The sequence below is a fragment of the Balearica regulorum genome, chromosome 1 (genome assembly GCF_011004875.1).
Source record: "Balearica regulorum gibbericeps isolate bBalReg1 chromosome 1, bBalReg1.pri, whole genome shotgun sequence".
Taxonomy (NCBI): Eukaryota; Metazoa; Chordata; class Aves; order Gruiformes; family Gruidae; genus Balearica; species Balearica regulorum.
In genome coordinates, this window is record NC_046184.1 from 38497302 (window position 1) to 38513316 (window position 16015).

The 16015-nt window shown below is 39.7% G+C and overlaps 2 protein-coding genes across 2 annotated transcripts; both read right to left on the bottom strand.

Moving 5' to 3' along the window:
- Positions 1-1176: 1176 nt before the first annotated feature.
- LLPH (LLP homolog, long-term synaptic facilitation factor) lies at positions 1177-5530 on the bottom strand. The gene is made up of 3 exons (XM_075746000.1): positions 5424-5530; positions 5119-5302; positions 1177-2098 (listed from the first exon to the last, which is right to left on the bottom strand). Exons 2-3 carry the CDS (start codon positions 5297-5299, stop codon positions 1935-1937), a joined length of 345 nt encoding a protein of 114 aa, XP_075602115.1. The 5' UTR covers positions 5300-5302; positions 5424-5530; the 3' UTR covers positions 1177-1934.
- A 204-nt stretch (positions 5531-5734) lies between these two features.
- Positions 5735-14649, bottom strand: TMBIM4 (transmembrane BAX inhibitor motif containing 4). The gene is made up of 7 exons (XM_010302307.2): positions 14450-14649; positions 12765-12873; positions 10853-10958; positions 9222-9255; positions 8107-8224; positions 7584-7629; positions 5735-7007 (listed from the first exon to the last, which is right to left on the bottom strand). Exons 1-7 carry the CDS (start codon positions 14544-14546, stop codon positions 6801-6803), a joined length of 717 nt encoding a protein of 238 aa, XP_010300609.2. The 5' UTR covers positions 14547-14649; the 3' UTR covers positions 5735-6800.
- Between the last annotated feature and the right edge of the window lie 1366 nt (positions 14650-16015).

The following is a 16015-nucleotide window of genomic DNA, read 5'->3' on the forward strand; positions in this document are numbered from 1 at the left end:
AGCCTTGATTAAGATGAGATACAGAGTATGGCTGCGCACCTAAAGAATGAGAATAAACTCACTCTGAAGCCGTACATTTAAATGGGAGTACTTTGCCAATTAGATTACCCCCACACAGGAAAAGCAGCCTGCTTTCCCACCAGCAGCTGCTTGAAAGTAATCTGATTTACAAACAAGCATGTTAAAAATAGCACTGTGCTTACTCTACAGAAAGAAGCCAAATTGTTAGCACTTAAACCCAAGAAGCTCCACTCCACAACCTCCCAAAGCACACATTCAGCAAAATACAGTCTATGTCATTAAAATAGTAAACAAACACAAACTGTTATTCCATTTTTGGATAAACATAATTTGATCCTTAAAGGACACTTTCCTCCATATTAATTTTTAAGTAGCACTAATCTAAATGTTTGATACTGAAATCTAGACCCATTTATCTAATAAAACAAAAAAAATAAGAGCATCTGGTTTTTTTAGCAGGGTTATTATCAACTTAATGGAAATATTTTTAAAGTCCAAAGTTATTAATGGCACATCATTTAGTAAACTTTGATCTATACACCTTACCAAGTCTCATTAACTGTCAACATATGTGAAAACAGAAGCATTGGTATTTCCTCCAACGTCTTTGGAGCTCTTTACCTGAGCATCAGAATACTTTTCCCCTAACAATAATAAAAATCCCACCATATTTTTCAAGAAAAACTAACTTTTCTATCAGGTCAATGTCTTCTCAGTGGATTTTAGCACAGTATAAACTAGTGTAATTACCTTCAAAGGAATAAATCCTATTTCCTATGCCCAAGTTATCAACAGAGATACGTTGCAATTTGTGGGCAATTACAGAATGTGGATCCCATCTTGGATGAAGCTGGACAAAGGTTACGCTCTGTATTGATGCATGGTACTTCAAGAGGCAACATACTGCAGGACCGGTACTGTAATTATTTCCATCCTTGTAATGAGAGACATTTTAAAAACACAAGCTTTCAGGGCAACTAATTCTTGCATCTGTCATCGTGTGTTATTGCTGAGTAATGTGCAACCAACTGTAACTAATCATGTACAAACGGCATCTGCTATGCAATCATGCAATATTTTATCCTATGCCCACAATGTAAAGCATGATAGATGAGTACCATTGTAAGAAGAATAAAAGGCTACTGAAAATACATATGGAAAAGTAAATTCTCATTTACTTTACTAAAACTTGGAAAAGGTCTTAAATAACAAATTTTATTTCTAATCTGCGCATTTCTATTCTCTCATATTAATCAGGTTTACTTTCAGTTATTTAGTTCCAACAATATTTCAGTTGCAGACAGCAATGAAATATGTTTTTGTTCCAACAACTTTCTCTTTGTGAAGACTTTGGTTTTTTACTTACAGAAGTTTTGTGAAACCTTGGTGTTGATTTCAGTGTATAACCTCTTTTAAGTTACATATTAAAAGACTGTTTTTCTTAATTACCAGATGTTAAAAGCAACAAAAATCGGCGCAACAAAAGTAATTTTACAGAAGAATTTAAAGGATATGGTGAATTTACAGAATCCTTTGGTTAAATTTACTACAAGACAGGTTACATTGACAAAGACCACAATACAAAAAACATTTACAGTTTCATTATTTTTAGGATTTCCTTTAGCATTTTCAATGTTCGCAACATAAAAGATGAAGACCCTTCCCCCTCAAGAAAACAGATAACCACAGACACTTAGTCTATTCAAAGGCACTCAGCTTACTTTTTGTATTATTATTTTTTAAGTTTGGCAGACACCAAGTTGATATTGCTTTCATGATTTGCTGGCCTAACAATCTCTTCAAAAGTCCATGCAACACAATAAATTATACTCGGTGGCCAAGCACAAAAATATCATGTACTTATTTGGGATACTTATTTTGTGAGTAAAATATGATCTTACAAAACTCTGATTTTACCAGACTAGGCCTTTGGCCAATTTTGATTTTTTTTTCCCTTTAACACGCTGTGCCTTAAACTTCTTTCTCTGCCTGGAATTCATCCATATTGGGTACTGTCCATGCTGGTCTAGAAGAGTCTTTTTGTTTCGTTTATTATCTATGTCCATTTTGCAGTCATCTGAAAAACAAAAGTATCTATAGTGAGTAAAATACATGAATCAGTTTCACAGAAGCTATTTTGTTACTAGATTGCCAAAAATGATAAAAATATCCCTACACACAACAGTATTTGCACGTAGAAAGCACTTTCCAAACCAATACAATTATAACCCAGTAACTTCAACAGCTGATAGTAAATATGCAGAATTTTCCATAAAGGCCCATGTCTGCGCAAAGGACCTTATTCTTTAGTTTGCCATCTGTTCCAATACTGTGTCTAAAAACGTGTGTGGTCTCCATCAAAAGCTGCAACTATACAGGAAACCACAGGCTTCCTGAAACATATGCACAATTAAACACTTTTTATGATGTAATGTTTAAGATCTCTTCTAAAAAATTTAAATTAAATTGAGTGGAAGATGAAGACAGGTAAAGAGAAGAATAAAGAGAAAAGCTGAAACACAATGACAGTATGAAGCACGAGCCAGTGATGCTACATTTGCATCAAGAAGTGACCACAAGGTCAAGTCTACTATCTTTAGAGACAGAAAGAGAGGATTAATCTCTAGGATCAGGAAGGCTTCCTGTGACATGGTCGCTCCCAAGAACGGTGTCCCCAGCTAGCTAACACCACATGAATGTCATGTCTCAGTGAGACAAGGCTACAAGAGGAACACCTAGTTAAGTACAGATTTGAACCACGCTCTACTATTTAATTTCAACCTTATTTCCAATCCACCGATGTGTCTACACAGATCTGCACCACAGAGATGTGTTTAGGGAGCCCTGAAATTGGGATGTGAATACTTGTCAGCAGAGAATCTGCAGAGGCCTACAGCCTGCTGGCACAACCAAAGGCTGATCCAGCATGGGACTGGCAGCAAAGAAGAGTGCCAGCTCCAGAAACCTCCTGAGACACCAGAGAAACAGAACACAAGGCCTTCTTAACAGTGTTTTTTTCCAAATGTCATAGAATGAGACATGGCCTCCAACAACACAACACAAAAAAACCAACACCCCAAGAAAACCAACTCTATATACATAAGCTTCTTCCCCAATTCCTCTCCTATCATACGATTAAGATTAATCTTTACATGAATTTTGACTGCAAAAAAGCACATCCACAATCAAAGTCAGCCGCAACATTAACTGAATGAAGAAATACTCCTGGACAAATAATAATACCAGTTGTTCACATAGCACAATGTTTTCCTCATACTCTGCAATCTCAAGGATGCTGTAGAAATTAGTATAAGGAAGAAACCTACTGAACAGAAGCGGTCCAAGGACATAAAGAAAACATATCAAAGGGGCTAAAGACAAAGAGAAAAGGACGAAAGGAAAAAGCTATAAAAGTAGTTTACCAAAATAGAGGATATAATTATCTTGAAAAATATGTGCATGCCCACAAAGTTTTAAAAAAACCCTACAAAACCATTTTTGACCAAAGGCTAGCCAGACCTTCCATTATTTTTTCTCCTGACAACAAAATAAATAAATAAATTTCACAGTGTGCTGTGAAAAAAATACCTTAAAGTAACACAGGAAAATGTCCATAGTATACACCTATATACTTTCTTAGGCTGGAAAATTATTCACCTCTCTGTTGAAAGTACGTATGTGGGAAGAAGCTTTCATCTACTTCAGTCCTTATAACATTTGGCCATGTGAATTCCCTTGTGTCCACAAACAGTTAGTGCTGAAAGGTCCTCTCAAAGATGACACCGTTACTTTCGCAAAACTTGTAGCTGTTTTGTGAAATATATACATATTCTTTGGTATTTCTGAGGCTGCTATCTCTACAAAGGCCAAGTGAAACTTGTAGAAAAGTTGCCAGTAGACTTGGAAGGGGGTGCAGAAATGACAGATAGCCAGTCATTTGCTTCAGAAACTAGGTTTAAGACATCGATGTTTCCTCCAGCTTCAGCATCAGAAGGTTGACAATGTTCCAAAACATTTTGGAAAATAAATTCTAACAGTCCCATAAAGAATAACTTTTACATCTGGTTTATGGGACAAATCAGAACCATGGATAAAATTACAAATTATACTCCAAGCTACCCTTAATCGGGCCAGTATTTTTATATAGGATTCGATTTCCATTTTCAATATAGTTTACAGGCTCTGCTATTCAACCTCACCACACTTCCCTGTCTCTCCTAATTTCTGAAACACTGACTGAGTGACTGACAGCTATTACTATCATTATTAGAATCACAGAATCATATTATTCTACATCCCCATTGTGGCATCTCAAGAGACTTCTGCATGCCACATAAAAATCATATCCCAACAGCTTAAGTGGCATAAACTGGAGAAGTAAGGAGGATTATGATTTAGTTTGGACTGCAGTTTTGGAAAGAGGTGTCCTTCTGACTCCTGTCCAGTATCTAGCTATTTAAAACCTTTGTTTCCACTTCCTGGGTTACTTCCTTTACAGATTACATCCTATTCAAGGAATAGAGAGGCAGGTAGTATTACGTGTAGACACCTGATACCCCCCACTTCTGCACCATGTGCAACGCAGCATTAATTAGCACACAAACCCACGGTCCCTACTCCCTCTACCCTGAGACAGTACATTTGAAAAGGAAAAAAAAAATCATTTTATTCTTGACAAAATCTCTACAAAATTACTTTAGATTTAGATCCAATTTTTATATGTTTACTGTCTTCCTTTAACTAGGAGGGAAATTATATCCTATCTGCAGTTTAACAGCAAATATAACGCTGTGATTGGAACAACTGCTAAGGGATGAATCCTCACTCACCTGATGTCTTCACAGAGAGACATGTCTCTATAAGATATTACATGCTTTAAATCAAACGTTAATAAGCTTGTTCCACAAGTGACCGGATGCAATACAGAAGCTAATGTTGTGATGTGACCAGATTCAATGATTTAACAGCATCTTTTAGCTTTAAAAGCTAAAGATTTGGGTCAGGCGCGGGCGCCTCGGCCTCGCTCGGGGGCCGGTCCGGTTTGTCAGCGGGGCCCTCCCCGTAACTCCAGCACCGCCCAGCGAGAGCCCAACTTACCCCCCTGCTCGAGGACTTTATTAGGGGGCAGCACGGTCGCCACCTCCTTGACCTCCTCCATGACGACATCCGCGTTGGTTCCCAGGATTTTTTTCAGCCTCTCCAACTCCCTGGGCGCGTTCTTCTTCCTCTTCTCCGCCCGCATCTTCCTCTTCCATTTGCTCCTCAAGCTCTTCGCCATGTCCTGAGGGAGGGAAAAGGGAAGCAGTGAGGGCGAAGCAAGCGCAGGGCAGAGGAGCCGTTAAGGGCCTCCCAACGGCCGGGCAGCACGCGAACTGGGGGGGCCCGCCCCTCCCCCCGCTCACCCCAGCCGCGCACGAGGCCCGCCGTCCACCCTCGCGCTGGGCTGCGATCCCTGTCCGCGCATGCGCAGGGCGGCGCAGGCTGATCTCGTCAGGCCCCGCCCCTACCGAACTTCCCCCGCCTCCCCGCGGGCCGGCAGCGCCTACCGTAACTCTCCGAGCCAGCGCGCCCCGGCCGCCACCGGCGGGAGGAAGGCGAGCCCCGCCCCGCCCCGCCGCCTTCCCACCCCGTGCGTGTGCCACGGACCGAGCTGCGGGCGGGGAATAACGTCCAAGCACCGAGTGGTGGGGATGGGTGATAAAATAAACACGTATTTCATCACAAGGAAAAAAGCGAAGTTTTATTTTTAGCTAATTCCACACATTTCTTAATGAAACCCTACGACAGATGAGAGAAATCGTCGCGCTTGCTCAAAACAATTCGTGGCCTCGGTCAAGTTCCAGCGTGTAGGACGTGGGGCGTTCCCCACGTAGCGCGTCACCTTTCTGCTGACCTCTCGCTGACACGACAGCGAGCGGTAACCATACTTCCACAGAAACGCTGCAGATGAAGTAAGAAAGCCTTTCAAAATCGTTTTTACCCTGCCTGCCCTTCCAGGGTTTCAGCAGCTTGGTGAGCAGCCGGTCCCCGCCGGCCAGCGCTCGGCAAGGATAGCAACGCTCCTTCTCCTCGCCCCCGAGGCCTCCGGTCTCAGCTGCAAGAACAGACCAAAGGTTTCCCAATTTTTACGTACGGACGATTAACCTTAATATACACAAGTTGATAAAATGCCAGAATCCATCGCCAAATGATTTTTCAGAACACTGAAAGATAGGCAAGAAATAATACTTACATGAAGAACATTCCCTTTAATTAACACCCTCACGGCTTACATAATAATCAGACAGCCCTTAACAAGAACAGAGTATCTCTGTTAGAGACGGCATTCCATTTTACCAAACAAAAACTATAAAAAAATTTTAGCTTAGTAAAACATTGCATAATGATAAACTCAGGCTACCCTTATGTGGTGCACACACTTACAATCCCAAAGGAAACCTTTCCAGCAGCTACAGAAGAGCAGAGAGAGGCTTACTCTGGAGCAATCGCAAGTTGGCAAGTATTTTACTTGTGAATTATGTCAAGTGCAAATTAAGTGATTTAAAAAGTGACTGAAATGATGACAGCCTGTCAACTACATAAAATATATATTCTAGAGAAGAAGTTTAGCTACATAAAAAGCCTTTTTTTTTTTCCCCCTAAGGGATCAATATTAATGGAATGAAAAAATAATAAAGATTCAGTGTCCAGAAGACAGAGCTACACAGTTTGTAGATCATCCAAATGCTATTTAGGTACTTAACTTTATATATGCTATAGTCAAACCACACCGCTTTTGACTATTTTTTATTAAATGCTTCTAGTAAACGCAGCAGGTGTAAGAACAGATTGATGATGTCCAAGTAGAGATTGATTGCAGCCAGTATGTACTCTTCAGGGGATAATTTGTGCATCAGCAAATGAGTGTCATAAATAATAAATCCACAGAACAGAAGAGCTCCGGCAGCAGCAAACACCAACTCTATTGTCTCACTATAGAAAAACAGCTGGAGGCAAATGAAACATGAAAAAAAAATTTGTAAATTTAATTTTCTTTTTAATATTAAAATCCCTGCATAGTGATACGCCATACTTCAAACAAGGATACACACTGACTTTTTACTATTATATACATACAAATACAGTATTATATTTCAATGTTCTTATTTCATATAGTCTCCAGTCACACAATCTCTTGAACTGAGTAAAAGTGCCTCCACTTCAGAGAGAGGAAGCTCTGGTCTCCAGAATATTAACAGCAGAAAGATTAGAAAAACAAAATGCAATTAAACCCCAAATCTCCTTCCCATTTTCTCAGTCAAGTCGTGGATCTCGACTGACAAATTTCATCAAGCGACGCAAATACCACTCACATGTTAGCAAGAACAGCATCCAACAAAAAAATGAATTGGAAACAAATGGTTAGAAGATCAGCAGCACAATCAACAGCAATAATGGATCTGGTTAGGAAATTTCTTTCATTAAGCTATATTGAACTGTCCAAACCCTTGTTGTTATACTAGAAGTTAGTAAAAGATTTATGGTAAAGAATATTTTTTAACTGTAAACACAAGGTATCTTACCCTCAAGAAACCCGAGAAGATTAAAATCCACAAACAAGCAAAGAGGCTGAAAAAAAAAATTAAACTGTGAGTAACAATATATTTTCTTTTAAATTTTACTTAAAATCTCTTCCCTTTCTATAAAACCTCTTTATAATATATTTGGTAAGTCAATGTCCCTAATTCTTAGATGCCAACTGTTCATTGGCATCAGCAGTAAAACTCGGTTTTATAAAGCTGTCAAAAGTTGTCCTAAATGTACTTTTTAAAAAATATCTGAAGCAGCTTCCCTTTGAGTGAAAAATCCAGATAAACTAGTGCTTTAGTGTAATACTATGGTTTTAAGAATCATAATCACAGAAAAGAATTTTTTACCAAGAAAACAGAACTGCATAAAATTAATAATTTAAGATAAATAACAGTCTCACCATTCCCTTGAAGCAAGTTCTATTGACCTGTGTTCATTATCATATCTGCAAAGCTTGCTTTAAAAAAGGAAAAACTAGCTTAAAAAAAAACCCCAATCATTAATATGACAACATACCCTGCTCCAAATTTGCTGAAGTCTCTCTTTGACTGCAAGGTATATGCAGTCAGTCCAAGAAATACAGCAGTAGTAAGAATAAAGGCTTGCAAGACGATGGACACATCATAGAAACTCACTATAAACAGAAGTAGTAAACTGTCATTTAAAGAGCACTACACCATACATTTGCTAAATTTTCTGTTGAGAAAACAGAAGTTTAAACTTTCACAGACAGGAAAAAAAATAATCTTAACTATGAACAAAAAAAGTAAATTGTGCCTGAACTTGCCTTTGCACTTCGAAGTTATGATCATAGGACTTACAGACCCTTGCACTAGCTAAGTTTGACAGTTACAGTATAGCTGTAGCTTCCTAAATGGAGATAACAGATCTTACTCACAATAAAAACAAACAAACAAAAAAAGACAATAAGAAGTATTTTTAAGTCTAGATATCTGAGATCTTAAGGAAAAAGCTACCTGAATTTTTCAGGATGCTCAAACAACAAAAAATTAAATCACAAGACAATCAGTCCCCTGCAAAGGCTCATAAAAGTTTTGGTTAGGGGGTAGGAAGAGAAAGATAAGAGAAATGAATGGAACTTTTCTATTCCCTCCTTCCTCAATCTTTCCTTTCCCCAAATGGCTTTTTTTTTTTTTTTTCAGGAGACCATAAACCATAATGATTGCTGGAAGCTACAGTGCAAGGTGATGCTGTAACTTCTCCGCACACCACCCCATCTCAACCCTGACAACAAAGTACAGAACTCTTCATGCTCAAATTAATCCCCTTGGAGGAAACAGAGGGGGAAGACGAGGTTATTTCACTTGCAGCTCTGCTGAGAGCTGCCTTATAGGAAAGAACATTGCTAGCTGTACCAAAAGAATGGATGGCACAACTCATTTTTCACTTCAAGTTTACACAGTTTCAGTTCTGGATCAGCATCCAGTTTTCTCTGTTGATTCCCTGGGGTTTTTTTGCTAAATTCATATTACTGTCATTAAAATTTTCAAACATGGGATTTATTATCACTTTAATCACGTCTAGGAATCTCAGATGGCAATTAGTACAACATATTGGATTCCTTTTCCAATTTCTTTAAGGAATCAGACAATAGGATGGCTACCATTTACCTGTAATGGCAACTGTCAGTGCTTCCAGTATGGTCTACAAAAAGTAAAAACAAAAAATTACAAGGATTAAAAAAACCTCACAAAACACTTACATGGAGACTTCACATGCCATGAGTCCCATTCTGCTATGTAAGCCCAGCATGCAATACGTTAGGTCTCCTGTTACATCTTTGTATGTGAAAACATGTTTAGTTTTAACAAGAAATCATACTGCCTTACTGTGCTGGAAGTTGTTGTGTTACATAAAAATAATACAATATAAACTGAAAATGAACAAGAGACAGCCACTGTAGAAAAAAGCCATTTAGGTTTTCTACTCAAAGCACACAGCATTCTTATCACACTTCTTACAAACCATTCAAGGGGCTATAAAATTTCTCCATATAGAAATAGAGCTTATAGAGCTGCTATAAGAAATTAATTGTTTTCAGATTTTTGCATGCTTTTCAATATTTGAAATACTTTCATCCAACACTCTTAAAATCTCATTAGACAGCTAAGTGTCTGCATCAATTTCCTTTTCCCACTTGTCCTTGTTTTGAAACAGCCAACATAAAATCAAACCTATTATTGATGTCTGGGCTGAAGGCTAGTACAAGCACTGAATTTTTCAAAAAGGTAATTTCAAATTAAGTTTCATTACAATAAAAGAGGAGAAAAGTACCTATGGCTCGAACCAAGAGGTCAGAAATAACAGAACATTTAACCCATGATTTGTTTAAACCAATTTATCACACACAGATTTGAATCCTGCTATTCCTACGCAACGTAATACTTAAACTGTCATATCACAAATTCCCACACCACATTTGGCCAAACCATTACATCACTCTTTGTTCCAGCTGCACTTGTTGAAAGTTCTCAACCATTTTACTCTGCTGCAAGAGTTCTGAATTCAGGAAGCATATAACTGTGTTACAATTTGAACAGTTTATTTAGTTACATAGCAAAGCTCTCTTTCTGTTGTATCACAAATACAATTTAGGCAACTCCTAAAGCATCAAATTCCAATGGTGCTACTCTGACTTCTTTTCAGAAGACTGTTTTGCTACATAATCCAAAATGTCCAAGAGCATCAGTTAGCCCATATCTACCAATCTGCAACATCAGGCAGGAGACTGAAATTTGAGGACAGCTCTGATTGACCTACCTCTGTTGGAAACATGCTCAGAATTCATCATCAAAAAGAAAACAAGTAATGAAATAAACATATATGGCTGGTTGCATTTGGGTCTCTGCTGGAGGTCATCCATTAAACAAATAAGGTAACAGAAATGCCTCCTTTCCTACTGAGCAGTTTCATAGAAAAATCACTGACATCAACAGAACAATGAGAGCAGACAGATAGATACATTTATACACACACAGAGAAAAAAAAGCTTGCTCAATGTGATTCCAAGTTCTAATACTCTTCCTAAAAAGATGCTGGAAGAAACATGAAGTAGAGGCTATCTAGGAACATCCTGTAGATAGAACCTCCAAAAAAGTAACTCAGAACTTTTTAAGTATACAGGGTATCTTTCAAGGAATACAAGAAAAACAAATTAGCCACCACTAGTTTGCTTCAAGGAGTTCATCACAATGAAAGATACTCTAGGGACTACTAAGATTGAATTTATATAAATACTTACAAATCCAAAAAGCAGGTATAAATTCACAGGATGCTGGTGTCTGTAGAGGGTCAGTGCCACGATTATAGCCAAAGATCCAAACCCAGATATCAAAAGCAAGGCAGGCCTGTAAAGTTTCATACAAAAAGGTCATCAAAATTAAAATAAAGTATCTGGAAGACTAAAAACCAGTTTATATAAAACAAGTTTTCAAGTGATCACCTAGATGAAGATACTGCTCCATATATCCAAAGTTAATGTAAAGCAAGTTTTACAGAACTGCTCTAAAACATATCACCACAGATAATCACATAAAAACAATACAGTCACAAGTAAAGACAATTTTTTCATACTGAAGCTAAAGATTGCCCAGGAATCCATCATCTGGAGATGAATCCGTATGAAGAGGAAAATCCATCTGTACTAAACTAACAGTATTAAAGTATATGTTATATTTTGCCTATTAAGAACTTCACGTTCAGGGAACTCTTTTTTTATAAGCACCTGAATGCGACAAACATGGGCACTAACTGCACCAAAGAAAATCATTACTGACCAGTAAGTATTCCTATAATTACATCATTCAAGCAACCTTCCTAGCAAAAACTGGACCAAAATGAAACACAAAATCACAACAGTGCTAAGTGAGCAGGACGATTGTAAATTATCAGATTTAAGTAGAAAACTGTAGTTTTACAACCTCTGTTGTACGCACTACAGCTTATACAAACTTTCACGTAGTGTTTGATGCTCCTTTTTTATCTGGGCTTTGAAGTGAAAGTAAAAGCAAAGTCTGCAAGTGCACTTGGGTGAAAACCAAAACTGGACTCGGTGCCCTCCTCCTTTCCCTAGTTGTTCTTTTCCCCTGCCCATTCACCACAGTTTGTTTTTTGAGAGGCAAAAAGAAGCAAGCCCACACGAATTTTAGCAGACTAGTTTTCAGGGAAAAAAAAACCCAAAACCCACAACCAAAAACAATCCAAAAGAAGATGGAGGAAGGAGGGAGGGAGAGGAGTAAGATATGATTCAGTTTTTTTGAACAGCATTCCAGATTCTAAAAGCAGATACTTAGATCATAAAAGAAGAAATGTCAATAATTGAGAAGTTTTGCTACTGATGTATAGGTTTTCATAGCGTAAATATTAAAATAAGCACTATTAATAGTGATTAAAATAACTTTAATGATAATAATAAAAATAAATTTTGATAATAAACCAAAGAGAAAAATGTCTGTCCTGGTTTTGGCTTGGATGGAGTTAAATTTTCTTCCTAACAGCTGGTGTAGTGCTGTGGTTTGGATTTAGGATGAGGATAATGTTGATGACATGCTAATATTTTAGTTGTTGCCAAGCAATCAAGGACTTTTCAGCTTCTTATACCGGCCTACCAATGAGAAGGTGCGGGGCGCCCAAGAAGCTGGGAGGGGACACAGCCAGGACACCTGACCCAAACTGGCCAAAGGGATATTCCATACCATATGACATCATGCTCTGCATATAACTGGGGGAGTTGGCTGGGAGGCAGTGTGGCTCAGGAACTAGCTGAGTACCGCTTTCAGGTGGTGAGCAATTGTGCTGTGCATCATTTGTTTTGAATATTCTATTATTCTTATCACAATCATCTTCCTTTTCTGTCCTATTAAACTGTCTTTATCTCAACCCATGAGCTTTATCTTTTTCTTTTTGATTCTCTCCCCGATCCCACTGAGGGGAGGGGAAGTGAGCAAACGGCTCTGTGTTTTTTTTAGCTGCGAGCCAAATCAGAACAATGTCAGAGAAGAAAAGTAATTTTCTATCAGGTTACAAAATTTCTATTACAGAATCAAAATACAGGGTATCAAAACTACTGGGAATACTAAAGTGTTCCAGAGCAACAAACTACATAAACTACACCTTACACATGATAAACACCTCCAATTCATTTTAGTATTTACCTTTCATGAACAAATGCCTGCACTCCAGTAGAGTACAGAAAAATTGCAGATGTGACTGTGGTCAAAAGAACTTGAATGGAAAGAATGCTGTAGACTTTCCGTAGAAAAGCTAGAATAAGGAAAATAAAAATGAAATCACTTTTGAGTTACACTTACAATGTTCAACAGTAAATCAGACACAAGCTTTCTGTTTGATAAGGAACCATTAGAAACTCTCTATTCCGTAAAAAACACTACTTCAGACTATTTTAAAAACCATATACACCTAACCTCACCAAGAAATTACTAACGGTATACCTTCTACATCACATTACTGGTATCTAATGGACCTAAATGAAGAAAGGTTGACTTGGAAGTTTGGTGGAAGACAGAAACAGCCATTAAAGTTTAAAAAGGAAAAGCTTTTACAGTAGTATCTATTTGATTTACCTTCTGCCATGTGAAATATCATTAATCATCATTTGCGACTTGCATTGTATTGAATGGGTATCAACAGATACAGACTGCTAGAAAAAAATAATCCCAGAATTAAGCTAACAGGCTTCATAATTCTAAAATTATGAAGTGTGGGGAGTGGTTCAGGACATATAGATATCCTCTGTTCTGAATGGAAGAAGACCAAGTCCATTAGGCAAAATGCTCGGAAAGGAAGAGTAAGTTTACAGGGAGAAGCAAGTCAATCTTCAACAGCACAGCCTAAACAAGTTTAAGAGCACATACTACAGGAAGCTGAATTACATACTTGCTGCAGGTAACGTTAAATATGCTTGTAAGCCATGAAGGACCAGGGCCTACTTTGTTGTAATAAACTGCACAAACCTAGAAGCAGCTTGCTAGCTAGCATAGCCTTCTCCCCACATTATTAAGTGCATCAGCAATTTTGCTAATGGCAATACCTCTTTCATATTTCCTATGGCATCCTTGATTTTCCAAAGATAAAACTGTATTTTTTATAGGAAGAGGTCTCCTATTTATCAGAAATCTCTTATAAAAATTCACAGCACACAGTTGCTTTTCTTCCAAGATGTATCCAGTAACACTATAGCTATTTCAGCAATGATTACTGACTAAAAACCTTCTACAAGAGTATTCAGTGCATTGGAGATGTGCGTATTAACAGCAAAGCAATAGTTCACGGCCACTAGTATGACCTAACAGCACGCAAACGCTTAAGCAGAAGAGACAATATCTGAACACCTCTCAGAAGAAATTGAAATCCCTCAGCCTCCTGGTTAAACTACTGTGATTACGAGTAGCAATTTTAACTTTTATACATCTTAAGTATCATGTTTGGGCTTCAAAATGCATCACTCTGGGAAAAATCAAGTCTGAACCTACATGGGTTTAATCCCTCAGATAAAAAGACCTGTCCCTATACACTGAAATGATGAAATCCAGTCTTTCACCAGCCACGCATCTTTCTCTCACCCTCGATGGACTAAGTAACGCCTCGGCTCCCCACTCACAGCCTTTACCCAGAAGCTTAACATACTGCGCAGACCCTGAATTCAGCTGAACGCCACAGGCGATGGGGTTAACAGAGAGGAACTAGCTGGGAGCGCTGGGGAACGACACCCCCTTCCACCGCCCAGCAAGGGGAGGCAGCAGGGGCCGCTCCGCAAGGGCTGGAGGGGGGCGAAGGAGAGGGGATGGCGGCCTCACTCATCCCCCGCCCCGGTCCCTACCCATGCGGATGTGAACACTGGCCGAGGCCACGTTGCTGCCATAGTTGAAGTCATCTTCGATGGAGCTCCGCGGGTAGAACTGCTCCGCCGCCGCCATCCTCACCGCCGCCTCCCCCCTCAGCAGCGACAACCGCCCCGCTTCCGGGAGCGACAATCGCACTCCGCACCGCCGAGCAGGGCCCTCCGTCGAGCGGTCGAGCTCGTCGATGGGCGGCTGCCCGCCTGCCCAGGGGGCGCTGTGGGGGCGGCCGTGCCCGGCCGGCGGCGGGGACTCTGCGCGGCGCCGGGCCGTAGCCGCCCGCCCGTTCCTTCCCTTCCCGCCCGGCCTTCCCCGCTGTGGCTGCAGGGTGGGCAGAGTTTGCAGCGGGAGGGAGGCCGGGCTGAGGAGAGCGGCGGCGGTGGCGGGTGGCAGTGCCAACGGCTGCGGCCTAACGGCCGTCACCAGGCCGCGGGTGGCCGGTGGGTGTGGGGCCTCGGCGCGGTGTGCCTGGGCGGGCAGTGACCTTGGGAGGGAAGAGACACCCGCGTCCTTTAGCTTCTGCGTGCGGGGTTTGCGTGAGCAGGGGAGGATTGGGTTCCCTATGAAGATTTCTTCAGCGTGCCCGCCCAGGCCTGGCCATGATTCACGATGGCTTGAGGAAGAGTTGTGTTTGTGTTTATCTTAAACACTATTTCCTGTGTCTGTTTAGGTCTGAAAGGTCTGGAGATGAAGTTCCAGAGGCTGAAAAATCAGCCCTTCTACTGGCTTTCACCTTTGATTCACCTCTAGCTGCTATGCTAGAGTTCTCCAGCAAGCTGGGGCTGTCCTCGGCAACAAACATGCAGTTGTGTTCAGCAATAACTGGTAAAAGAGGCTTTGGGCATTCATGTTCTCTGTCGGTGTATATCCCACCAGAGATGAATTTCACTTCTATAAACCTGTAATGCAAAGTAGAATTTTATTCAAGGTTTCTCCTAGATCTATCTCCTAGTCTTCAAAGTAAACTCAGTTCAATAGAATACAAAGATGCTCAACAGTTCTCAGGCGTCATGTAGCACTTTGTACAATCAGACTTTATACTCGTGGAATTGCTTCTCCCCCCCCCCAAAGTTGCTCAAGATTGTAGCTCACATTTAGGAATCCACAAAAGCTACAATTTTGGGATGTGGGATGAGGAGCACAATATGTTATTCTTTAACTTATGCATATTATCTAAAGCATGCCAAGAAACTGAAGGGATAGACACTTTAGAAATGTATTACATACATCTATTGATCAGACTATTTTTAAAATAAAGTGCTTTTAAAAAATGGAAAGTAGTGGCTTCTACTGTATTCAGATTCTCAAAGGATAAGTAAAAAAATTACATGATTCTGTGATTATATAGTATTATAATAATGTTATGGTTTTCCTAATGTCATTTTGCATTTTTAGTTGCTGCAGAGCAGGATCTTTCAGCTTGAATCCTGAATTTGGAAATTTATGCATTGTTTGCATTGCTGAATAGTAACTGTTTTGAAATAATTATGCTGTCTGTTTTTATGCATGTGCCTCTGCTGAACACCACCACCGATGTTCTCCCAGAA

Coding starts and splice junctions, on each gene's coding strand:
- LLPH (XM_075746000.1), bottom strand. CDS start 5,299: ATGGCGAAGAGCTTGAGGAGCAAATGGAAGAGGAAGATGCGGGCGGAG. Junction 2,099..5,118: donor TAAAGTCCTCGAGCAGGGGG/GTAAGTTGGGCT, acceptor TTTGTTTTTCAG/ATGACTGCAAAATGGACATA.
- TMBIM4 (XM_010302307.2), bottom strand. CDS start 14,546: ATGGCGGCGGCGGAGCAGTTCTACCCGCGGAGCTCCATCGAAGATGAC. Junction 8,225..9,221: donor ACTGACAGTTGCCATTACAG/GTAAATGGTAGC, acceptor TTCTGTTTATAG/TGAGTTTCTATGATGTGTCC. Junction 7,008..7,583: donor TCTTCTCGGGTTTCTTGAGG/GTAAGATACCTT, acceptor ATTTGCCTCCAG/CTGTTTTTCTATAGTGAGAC.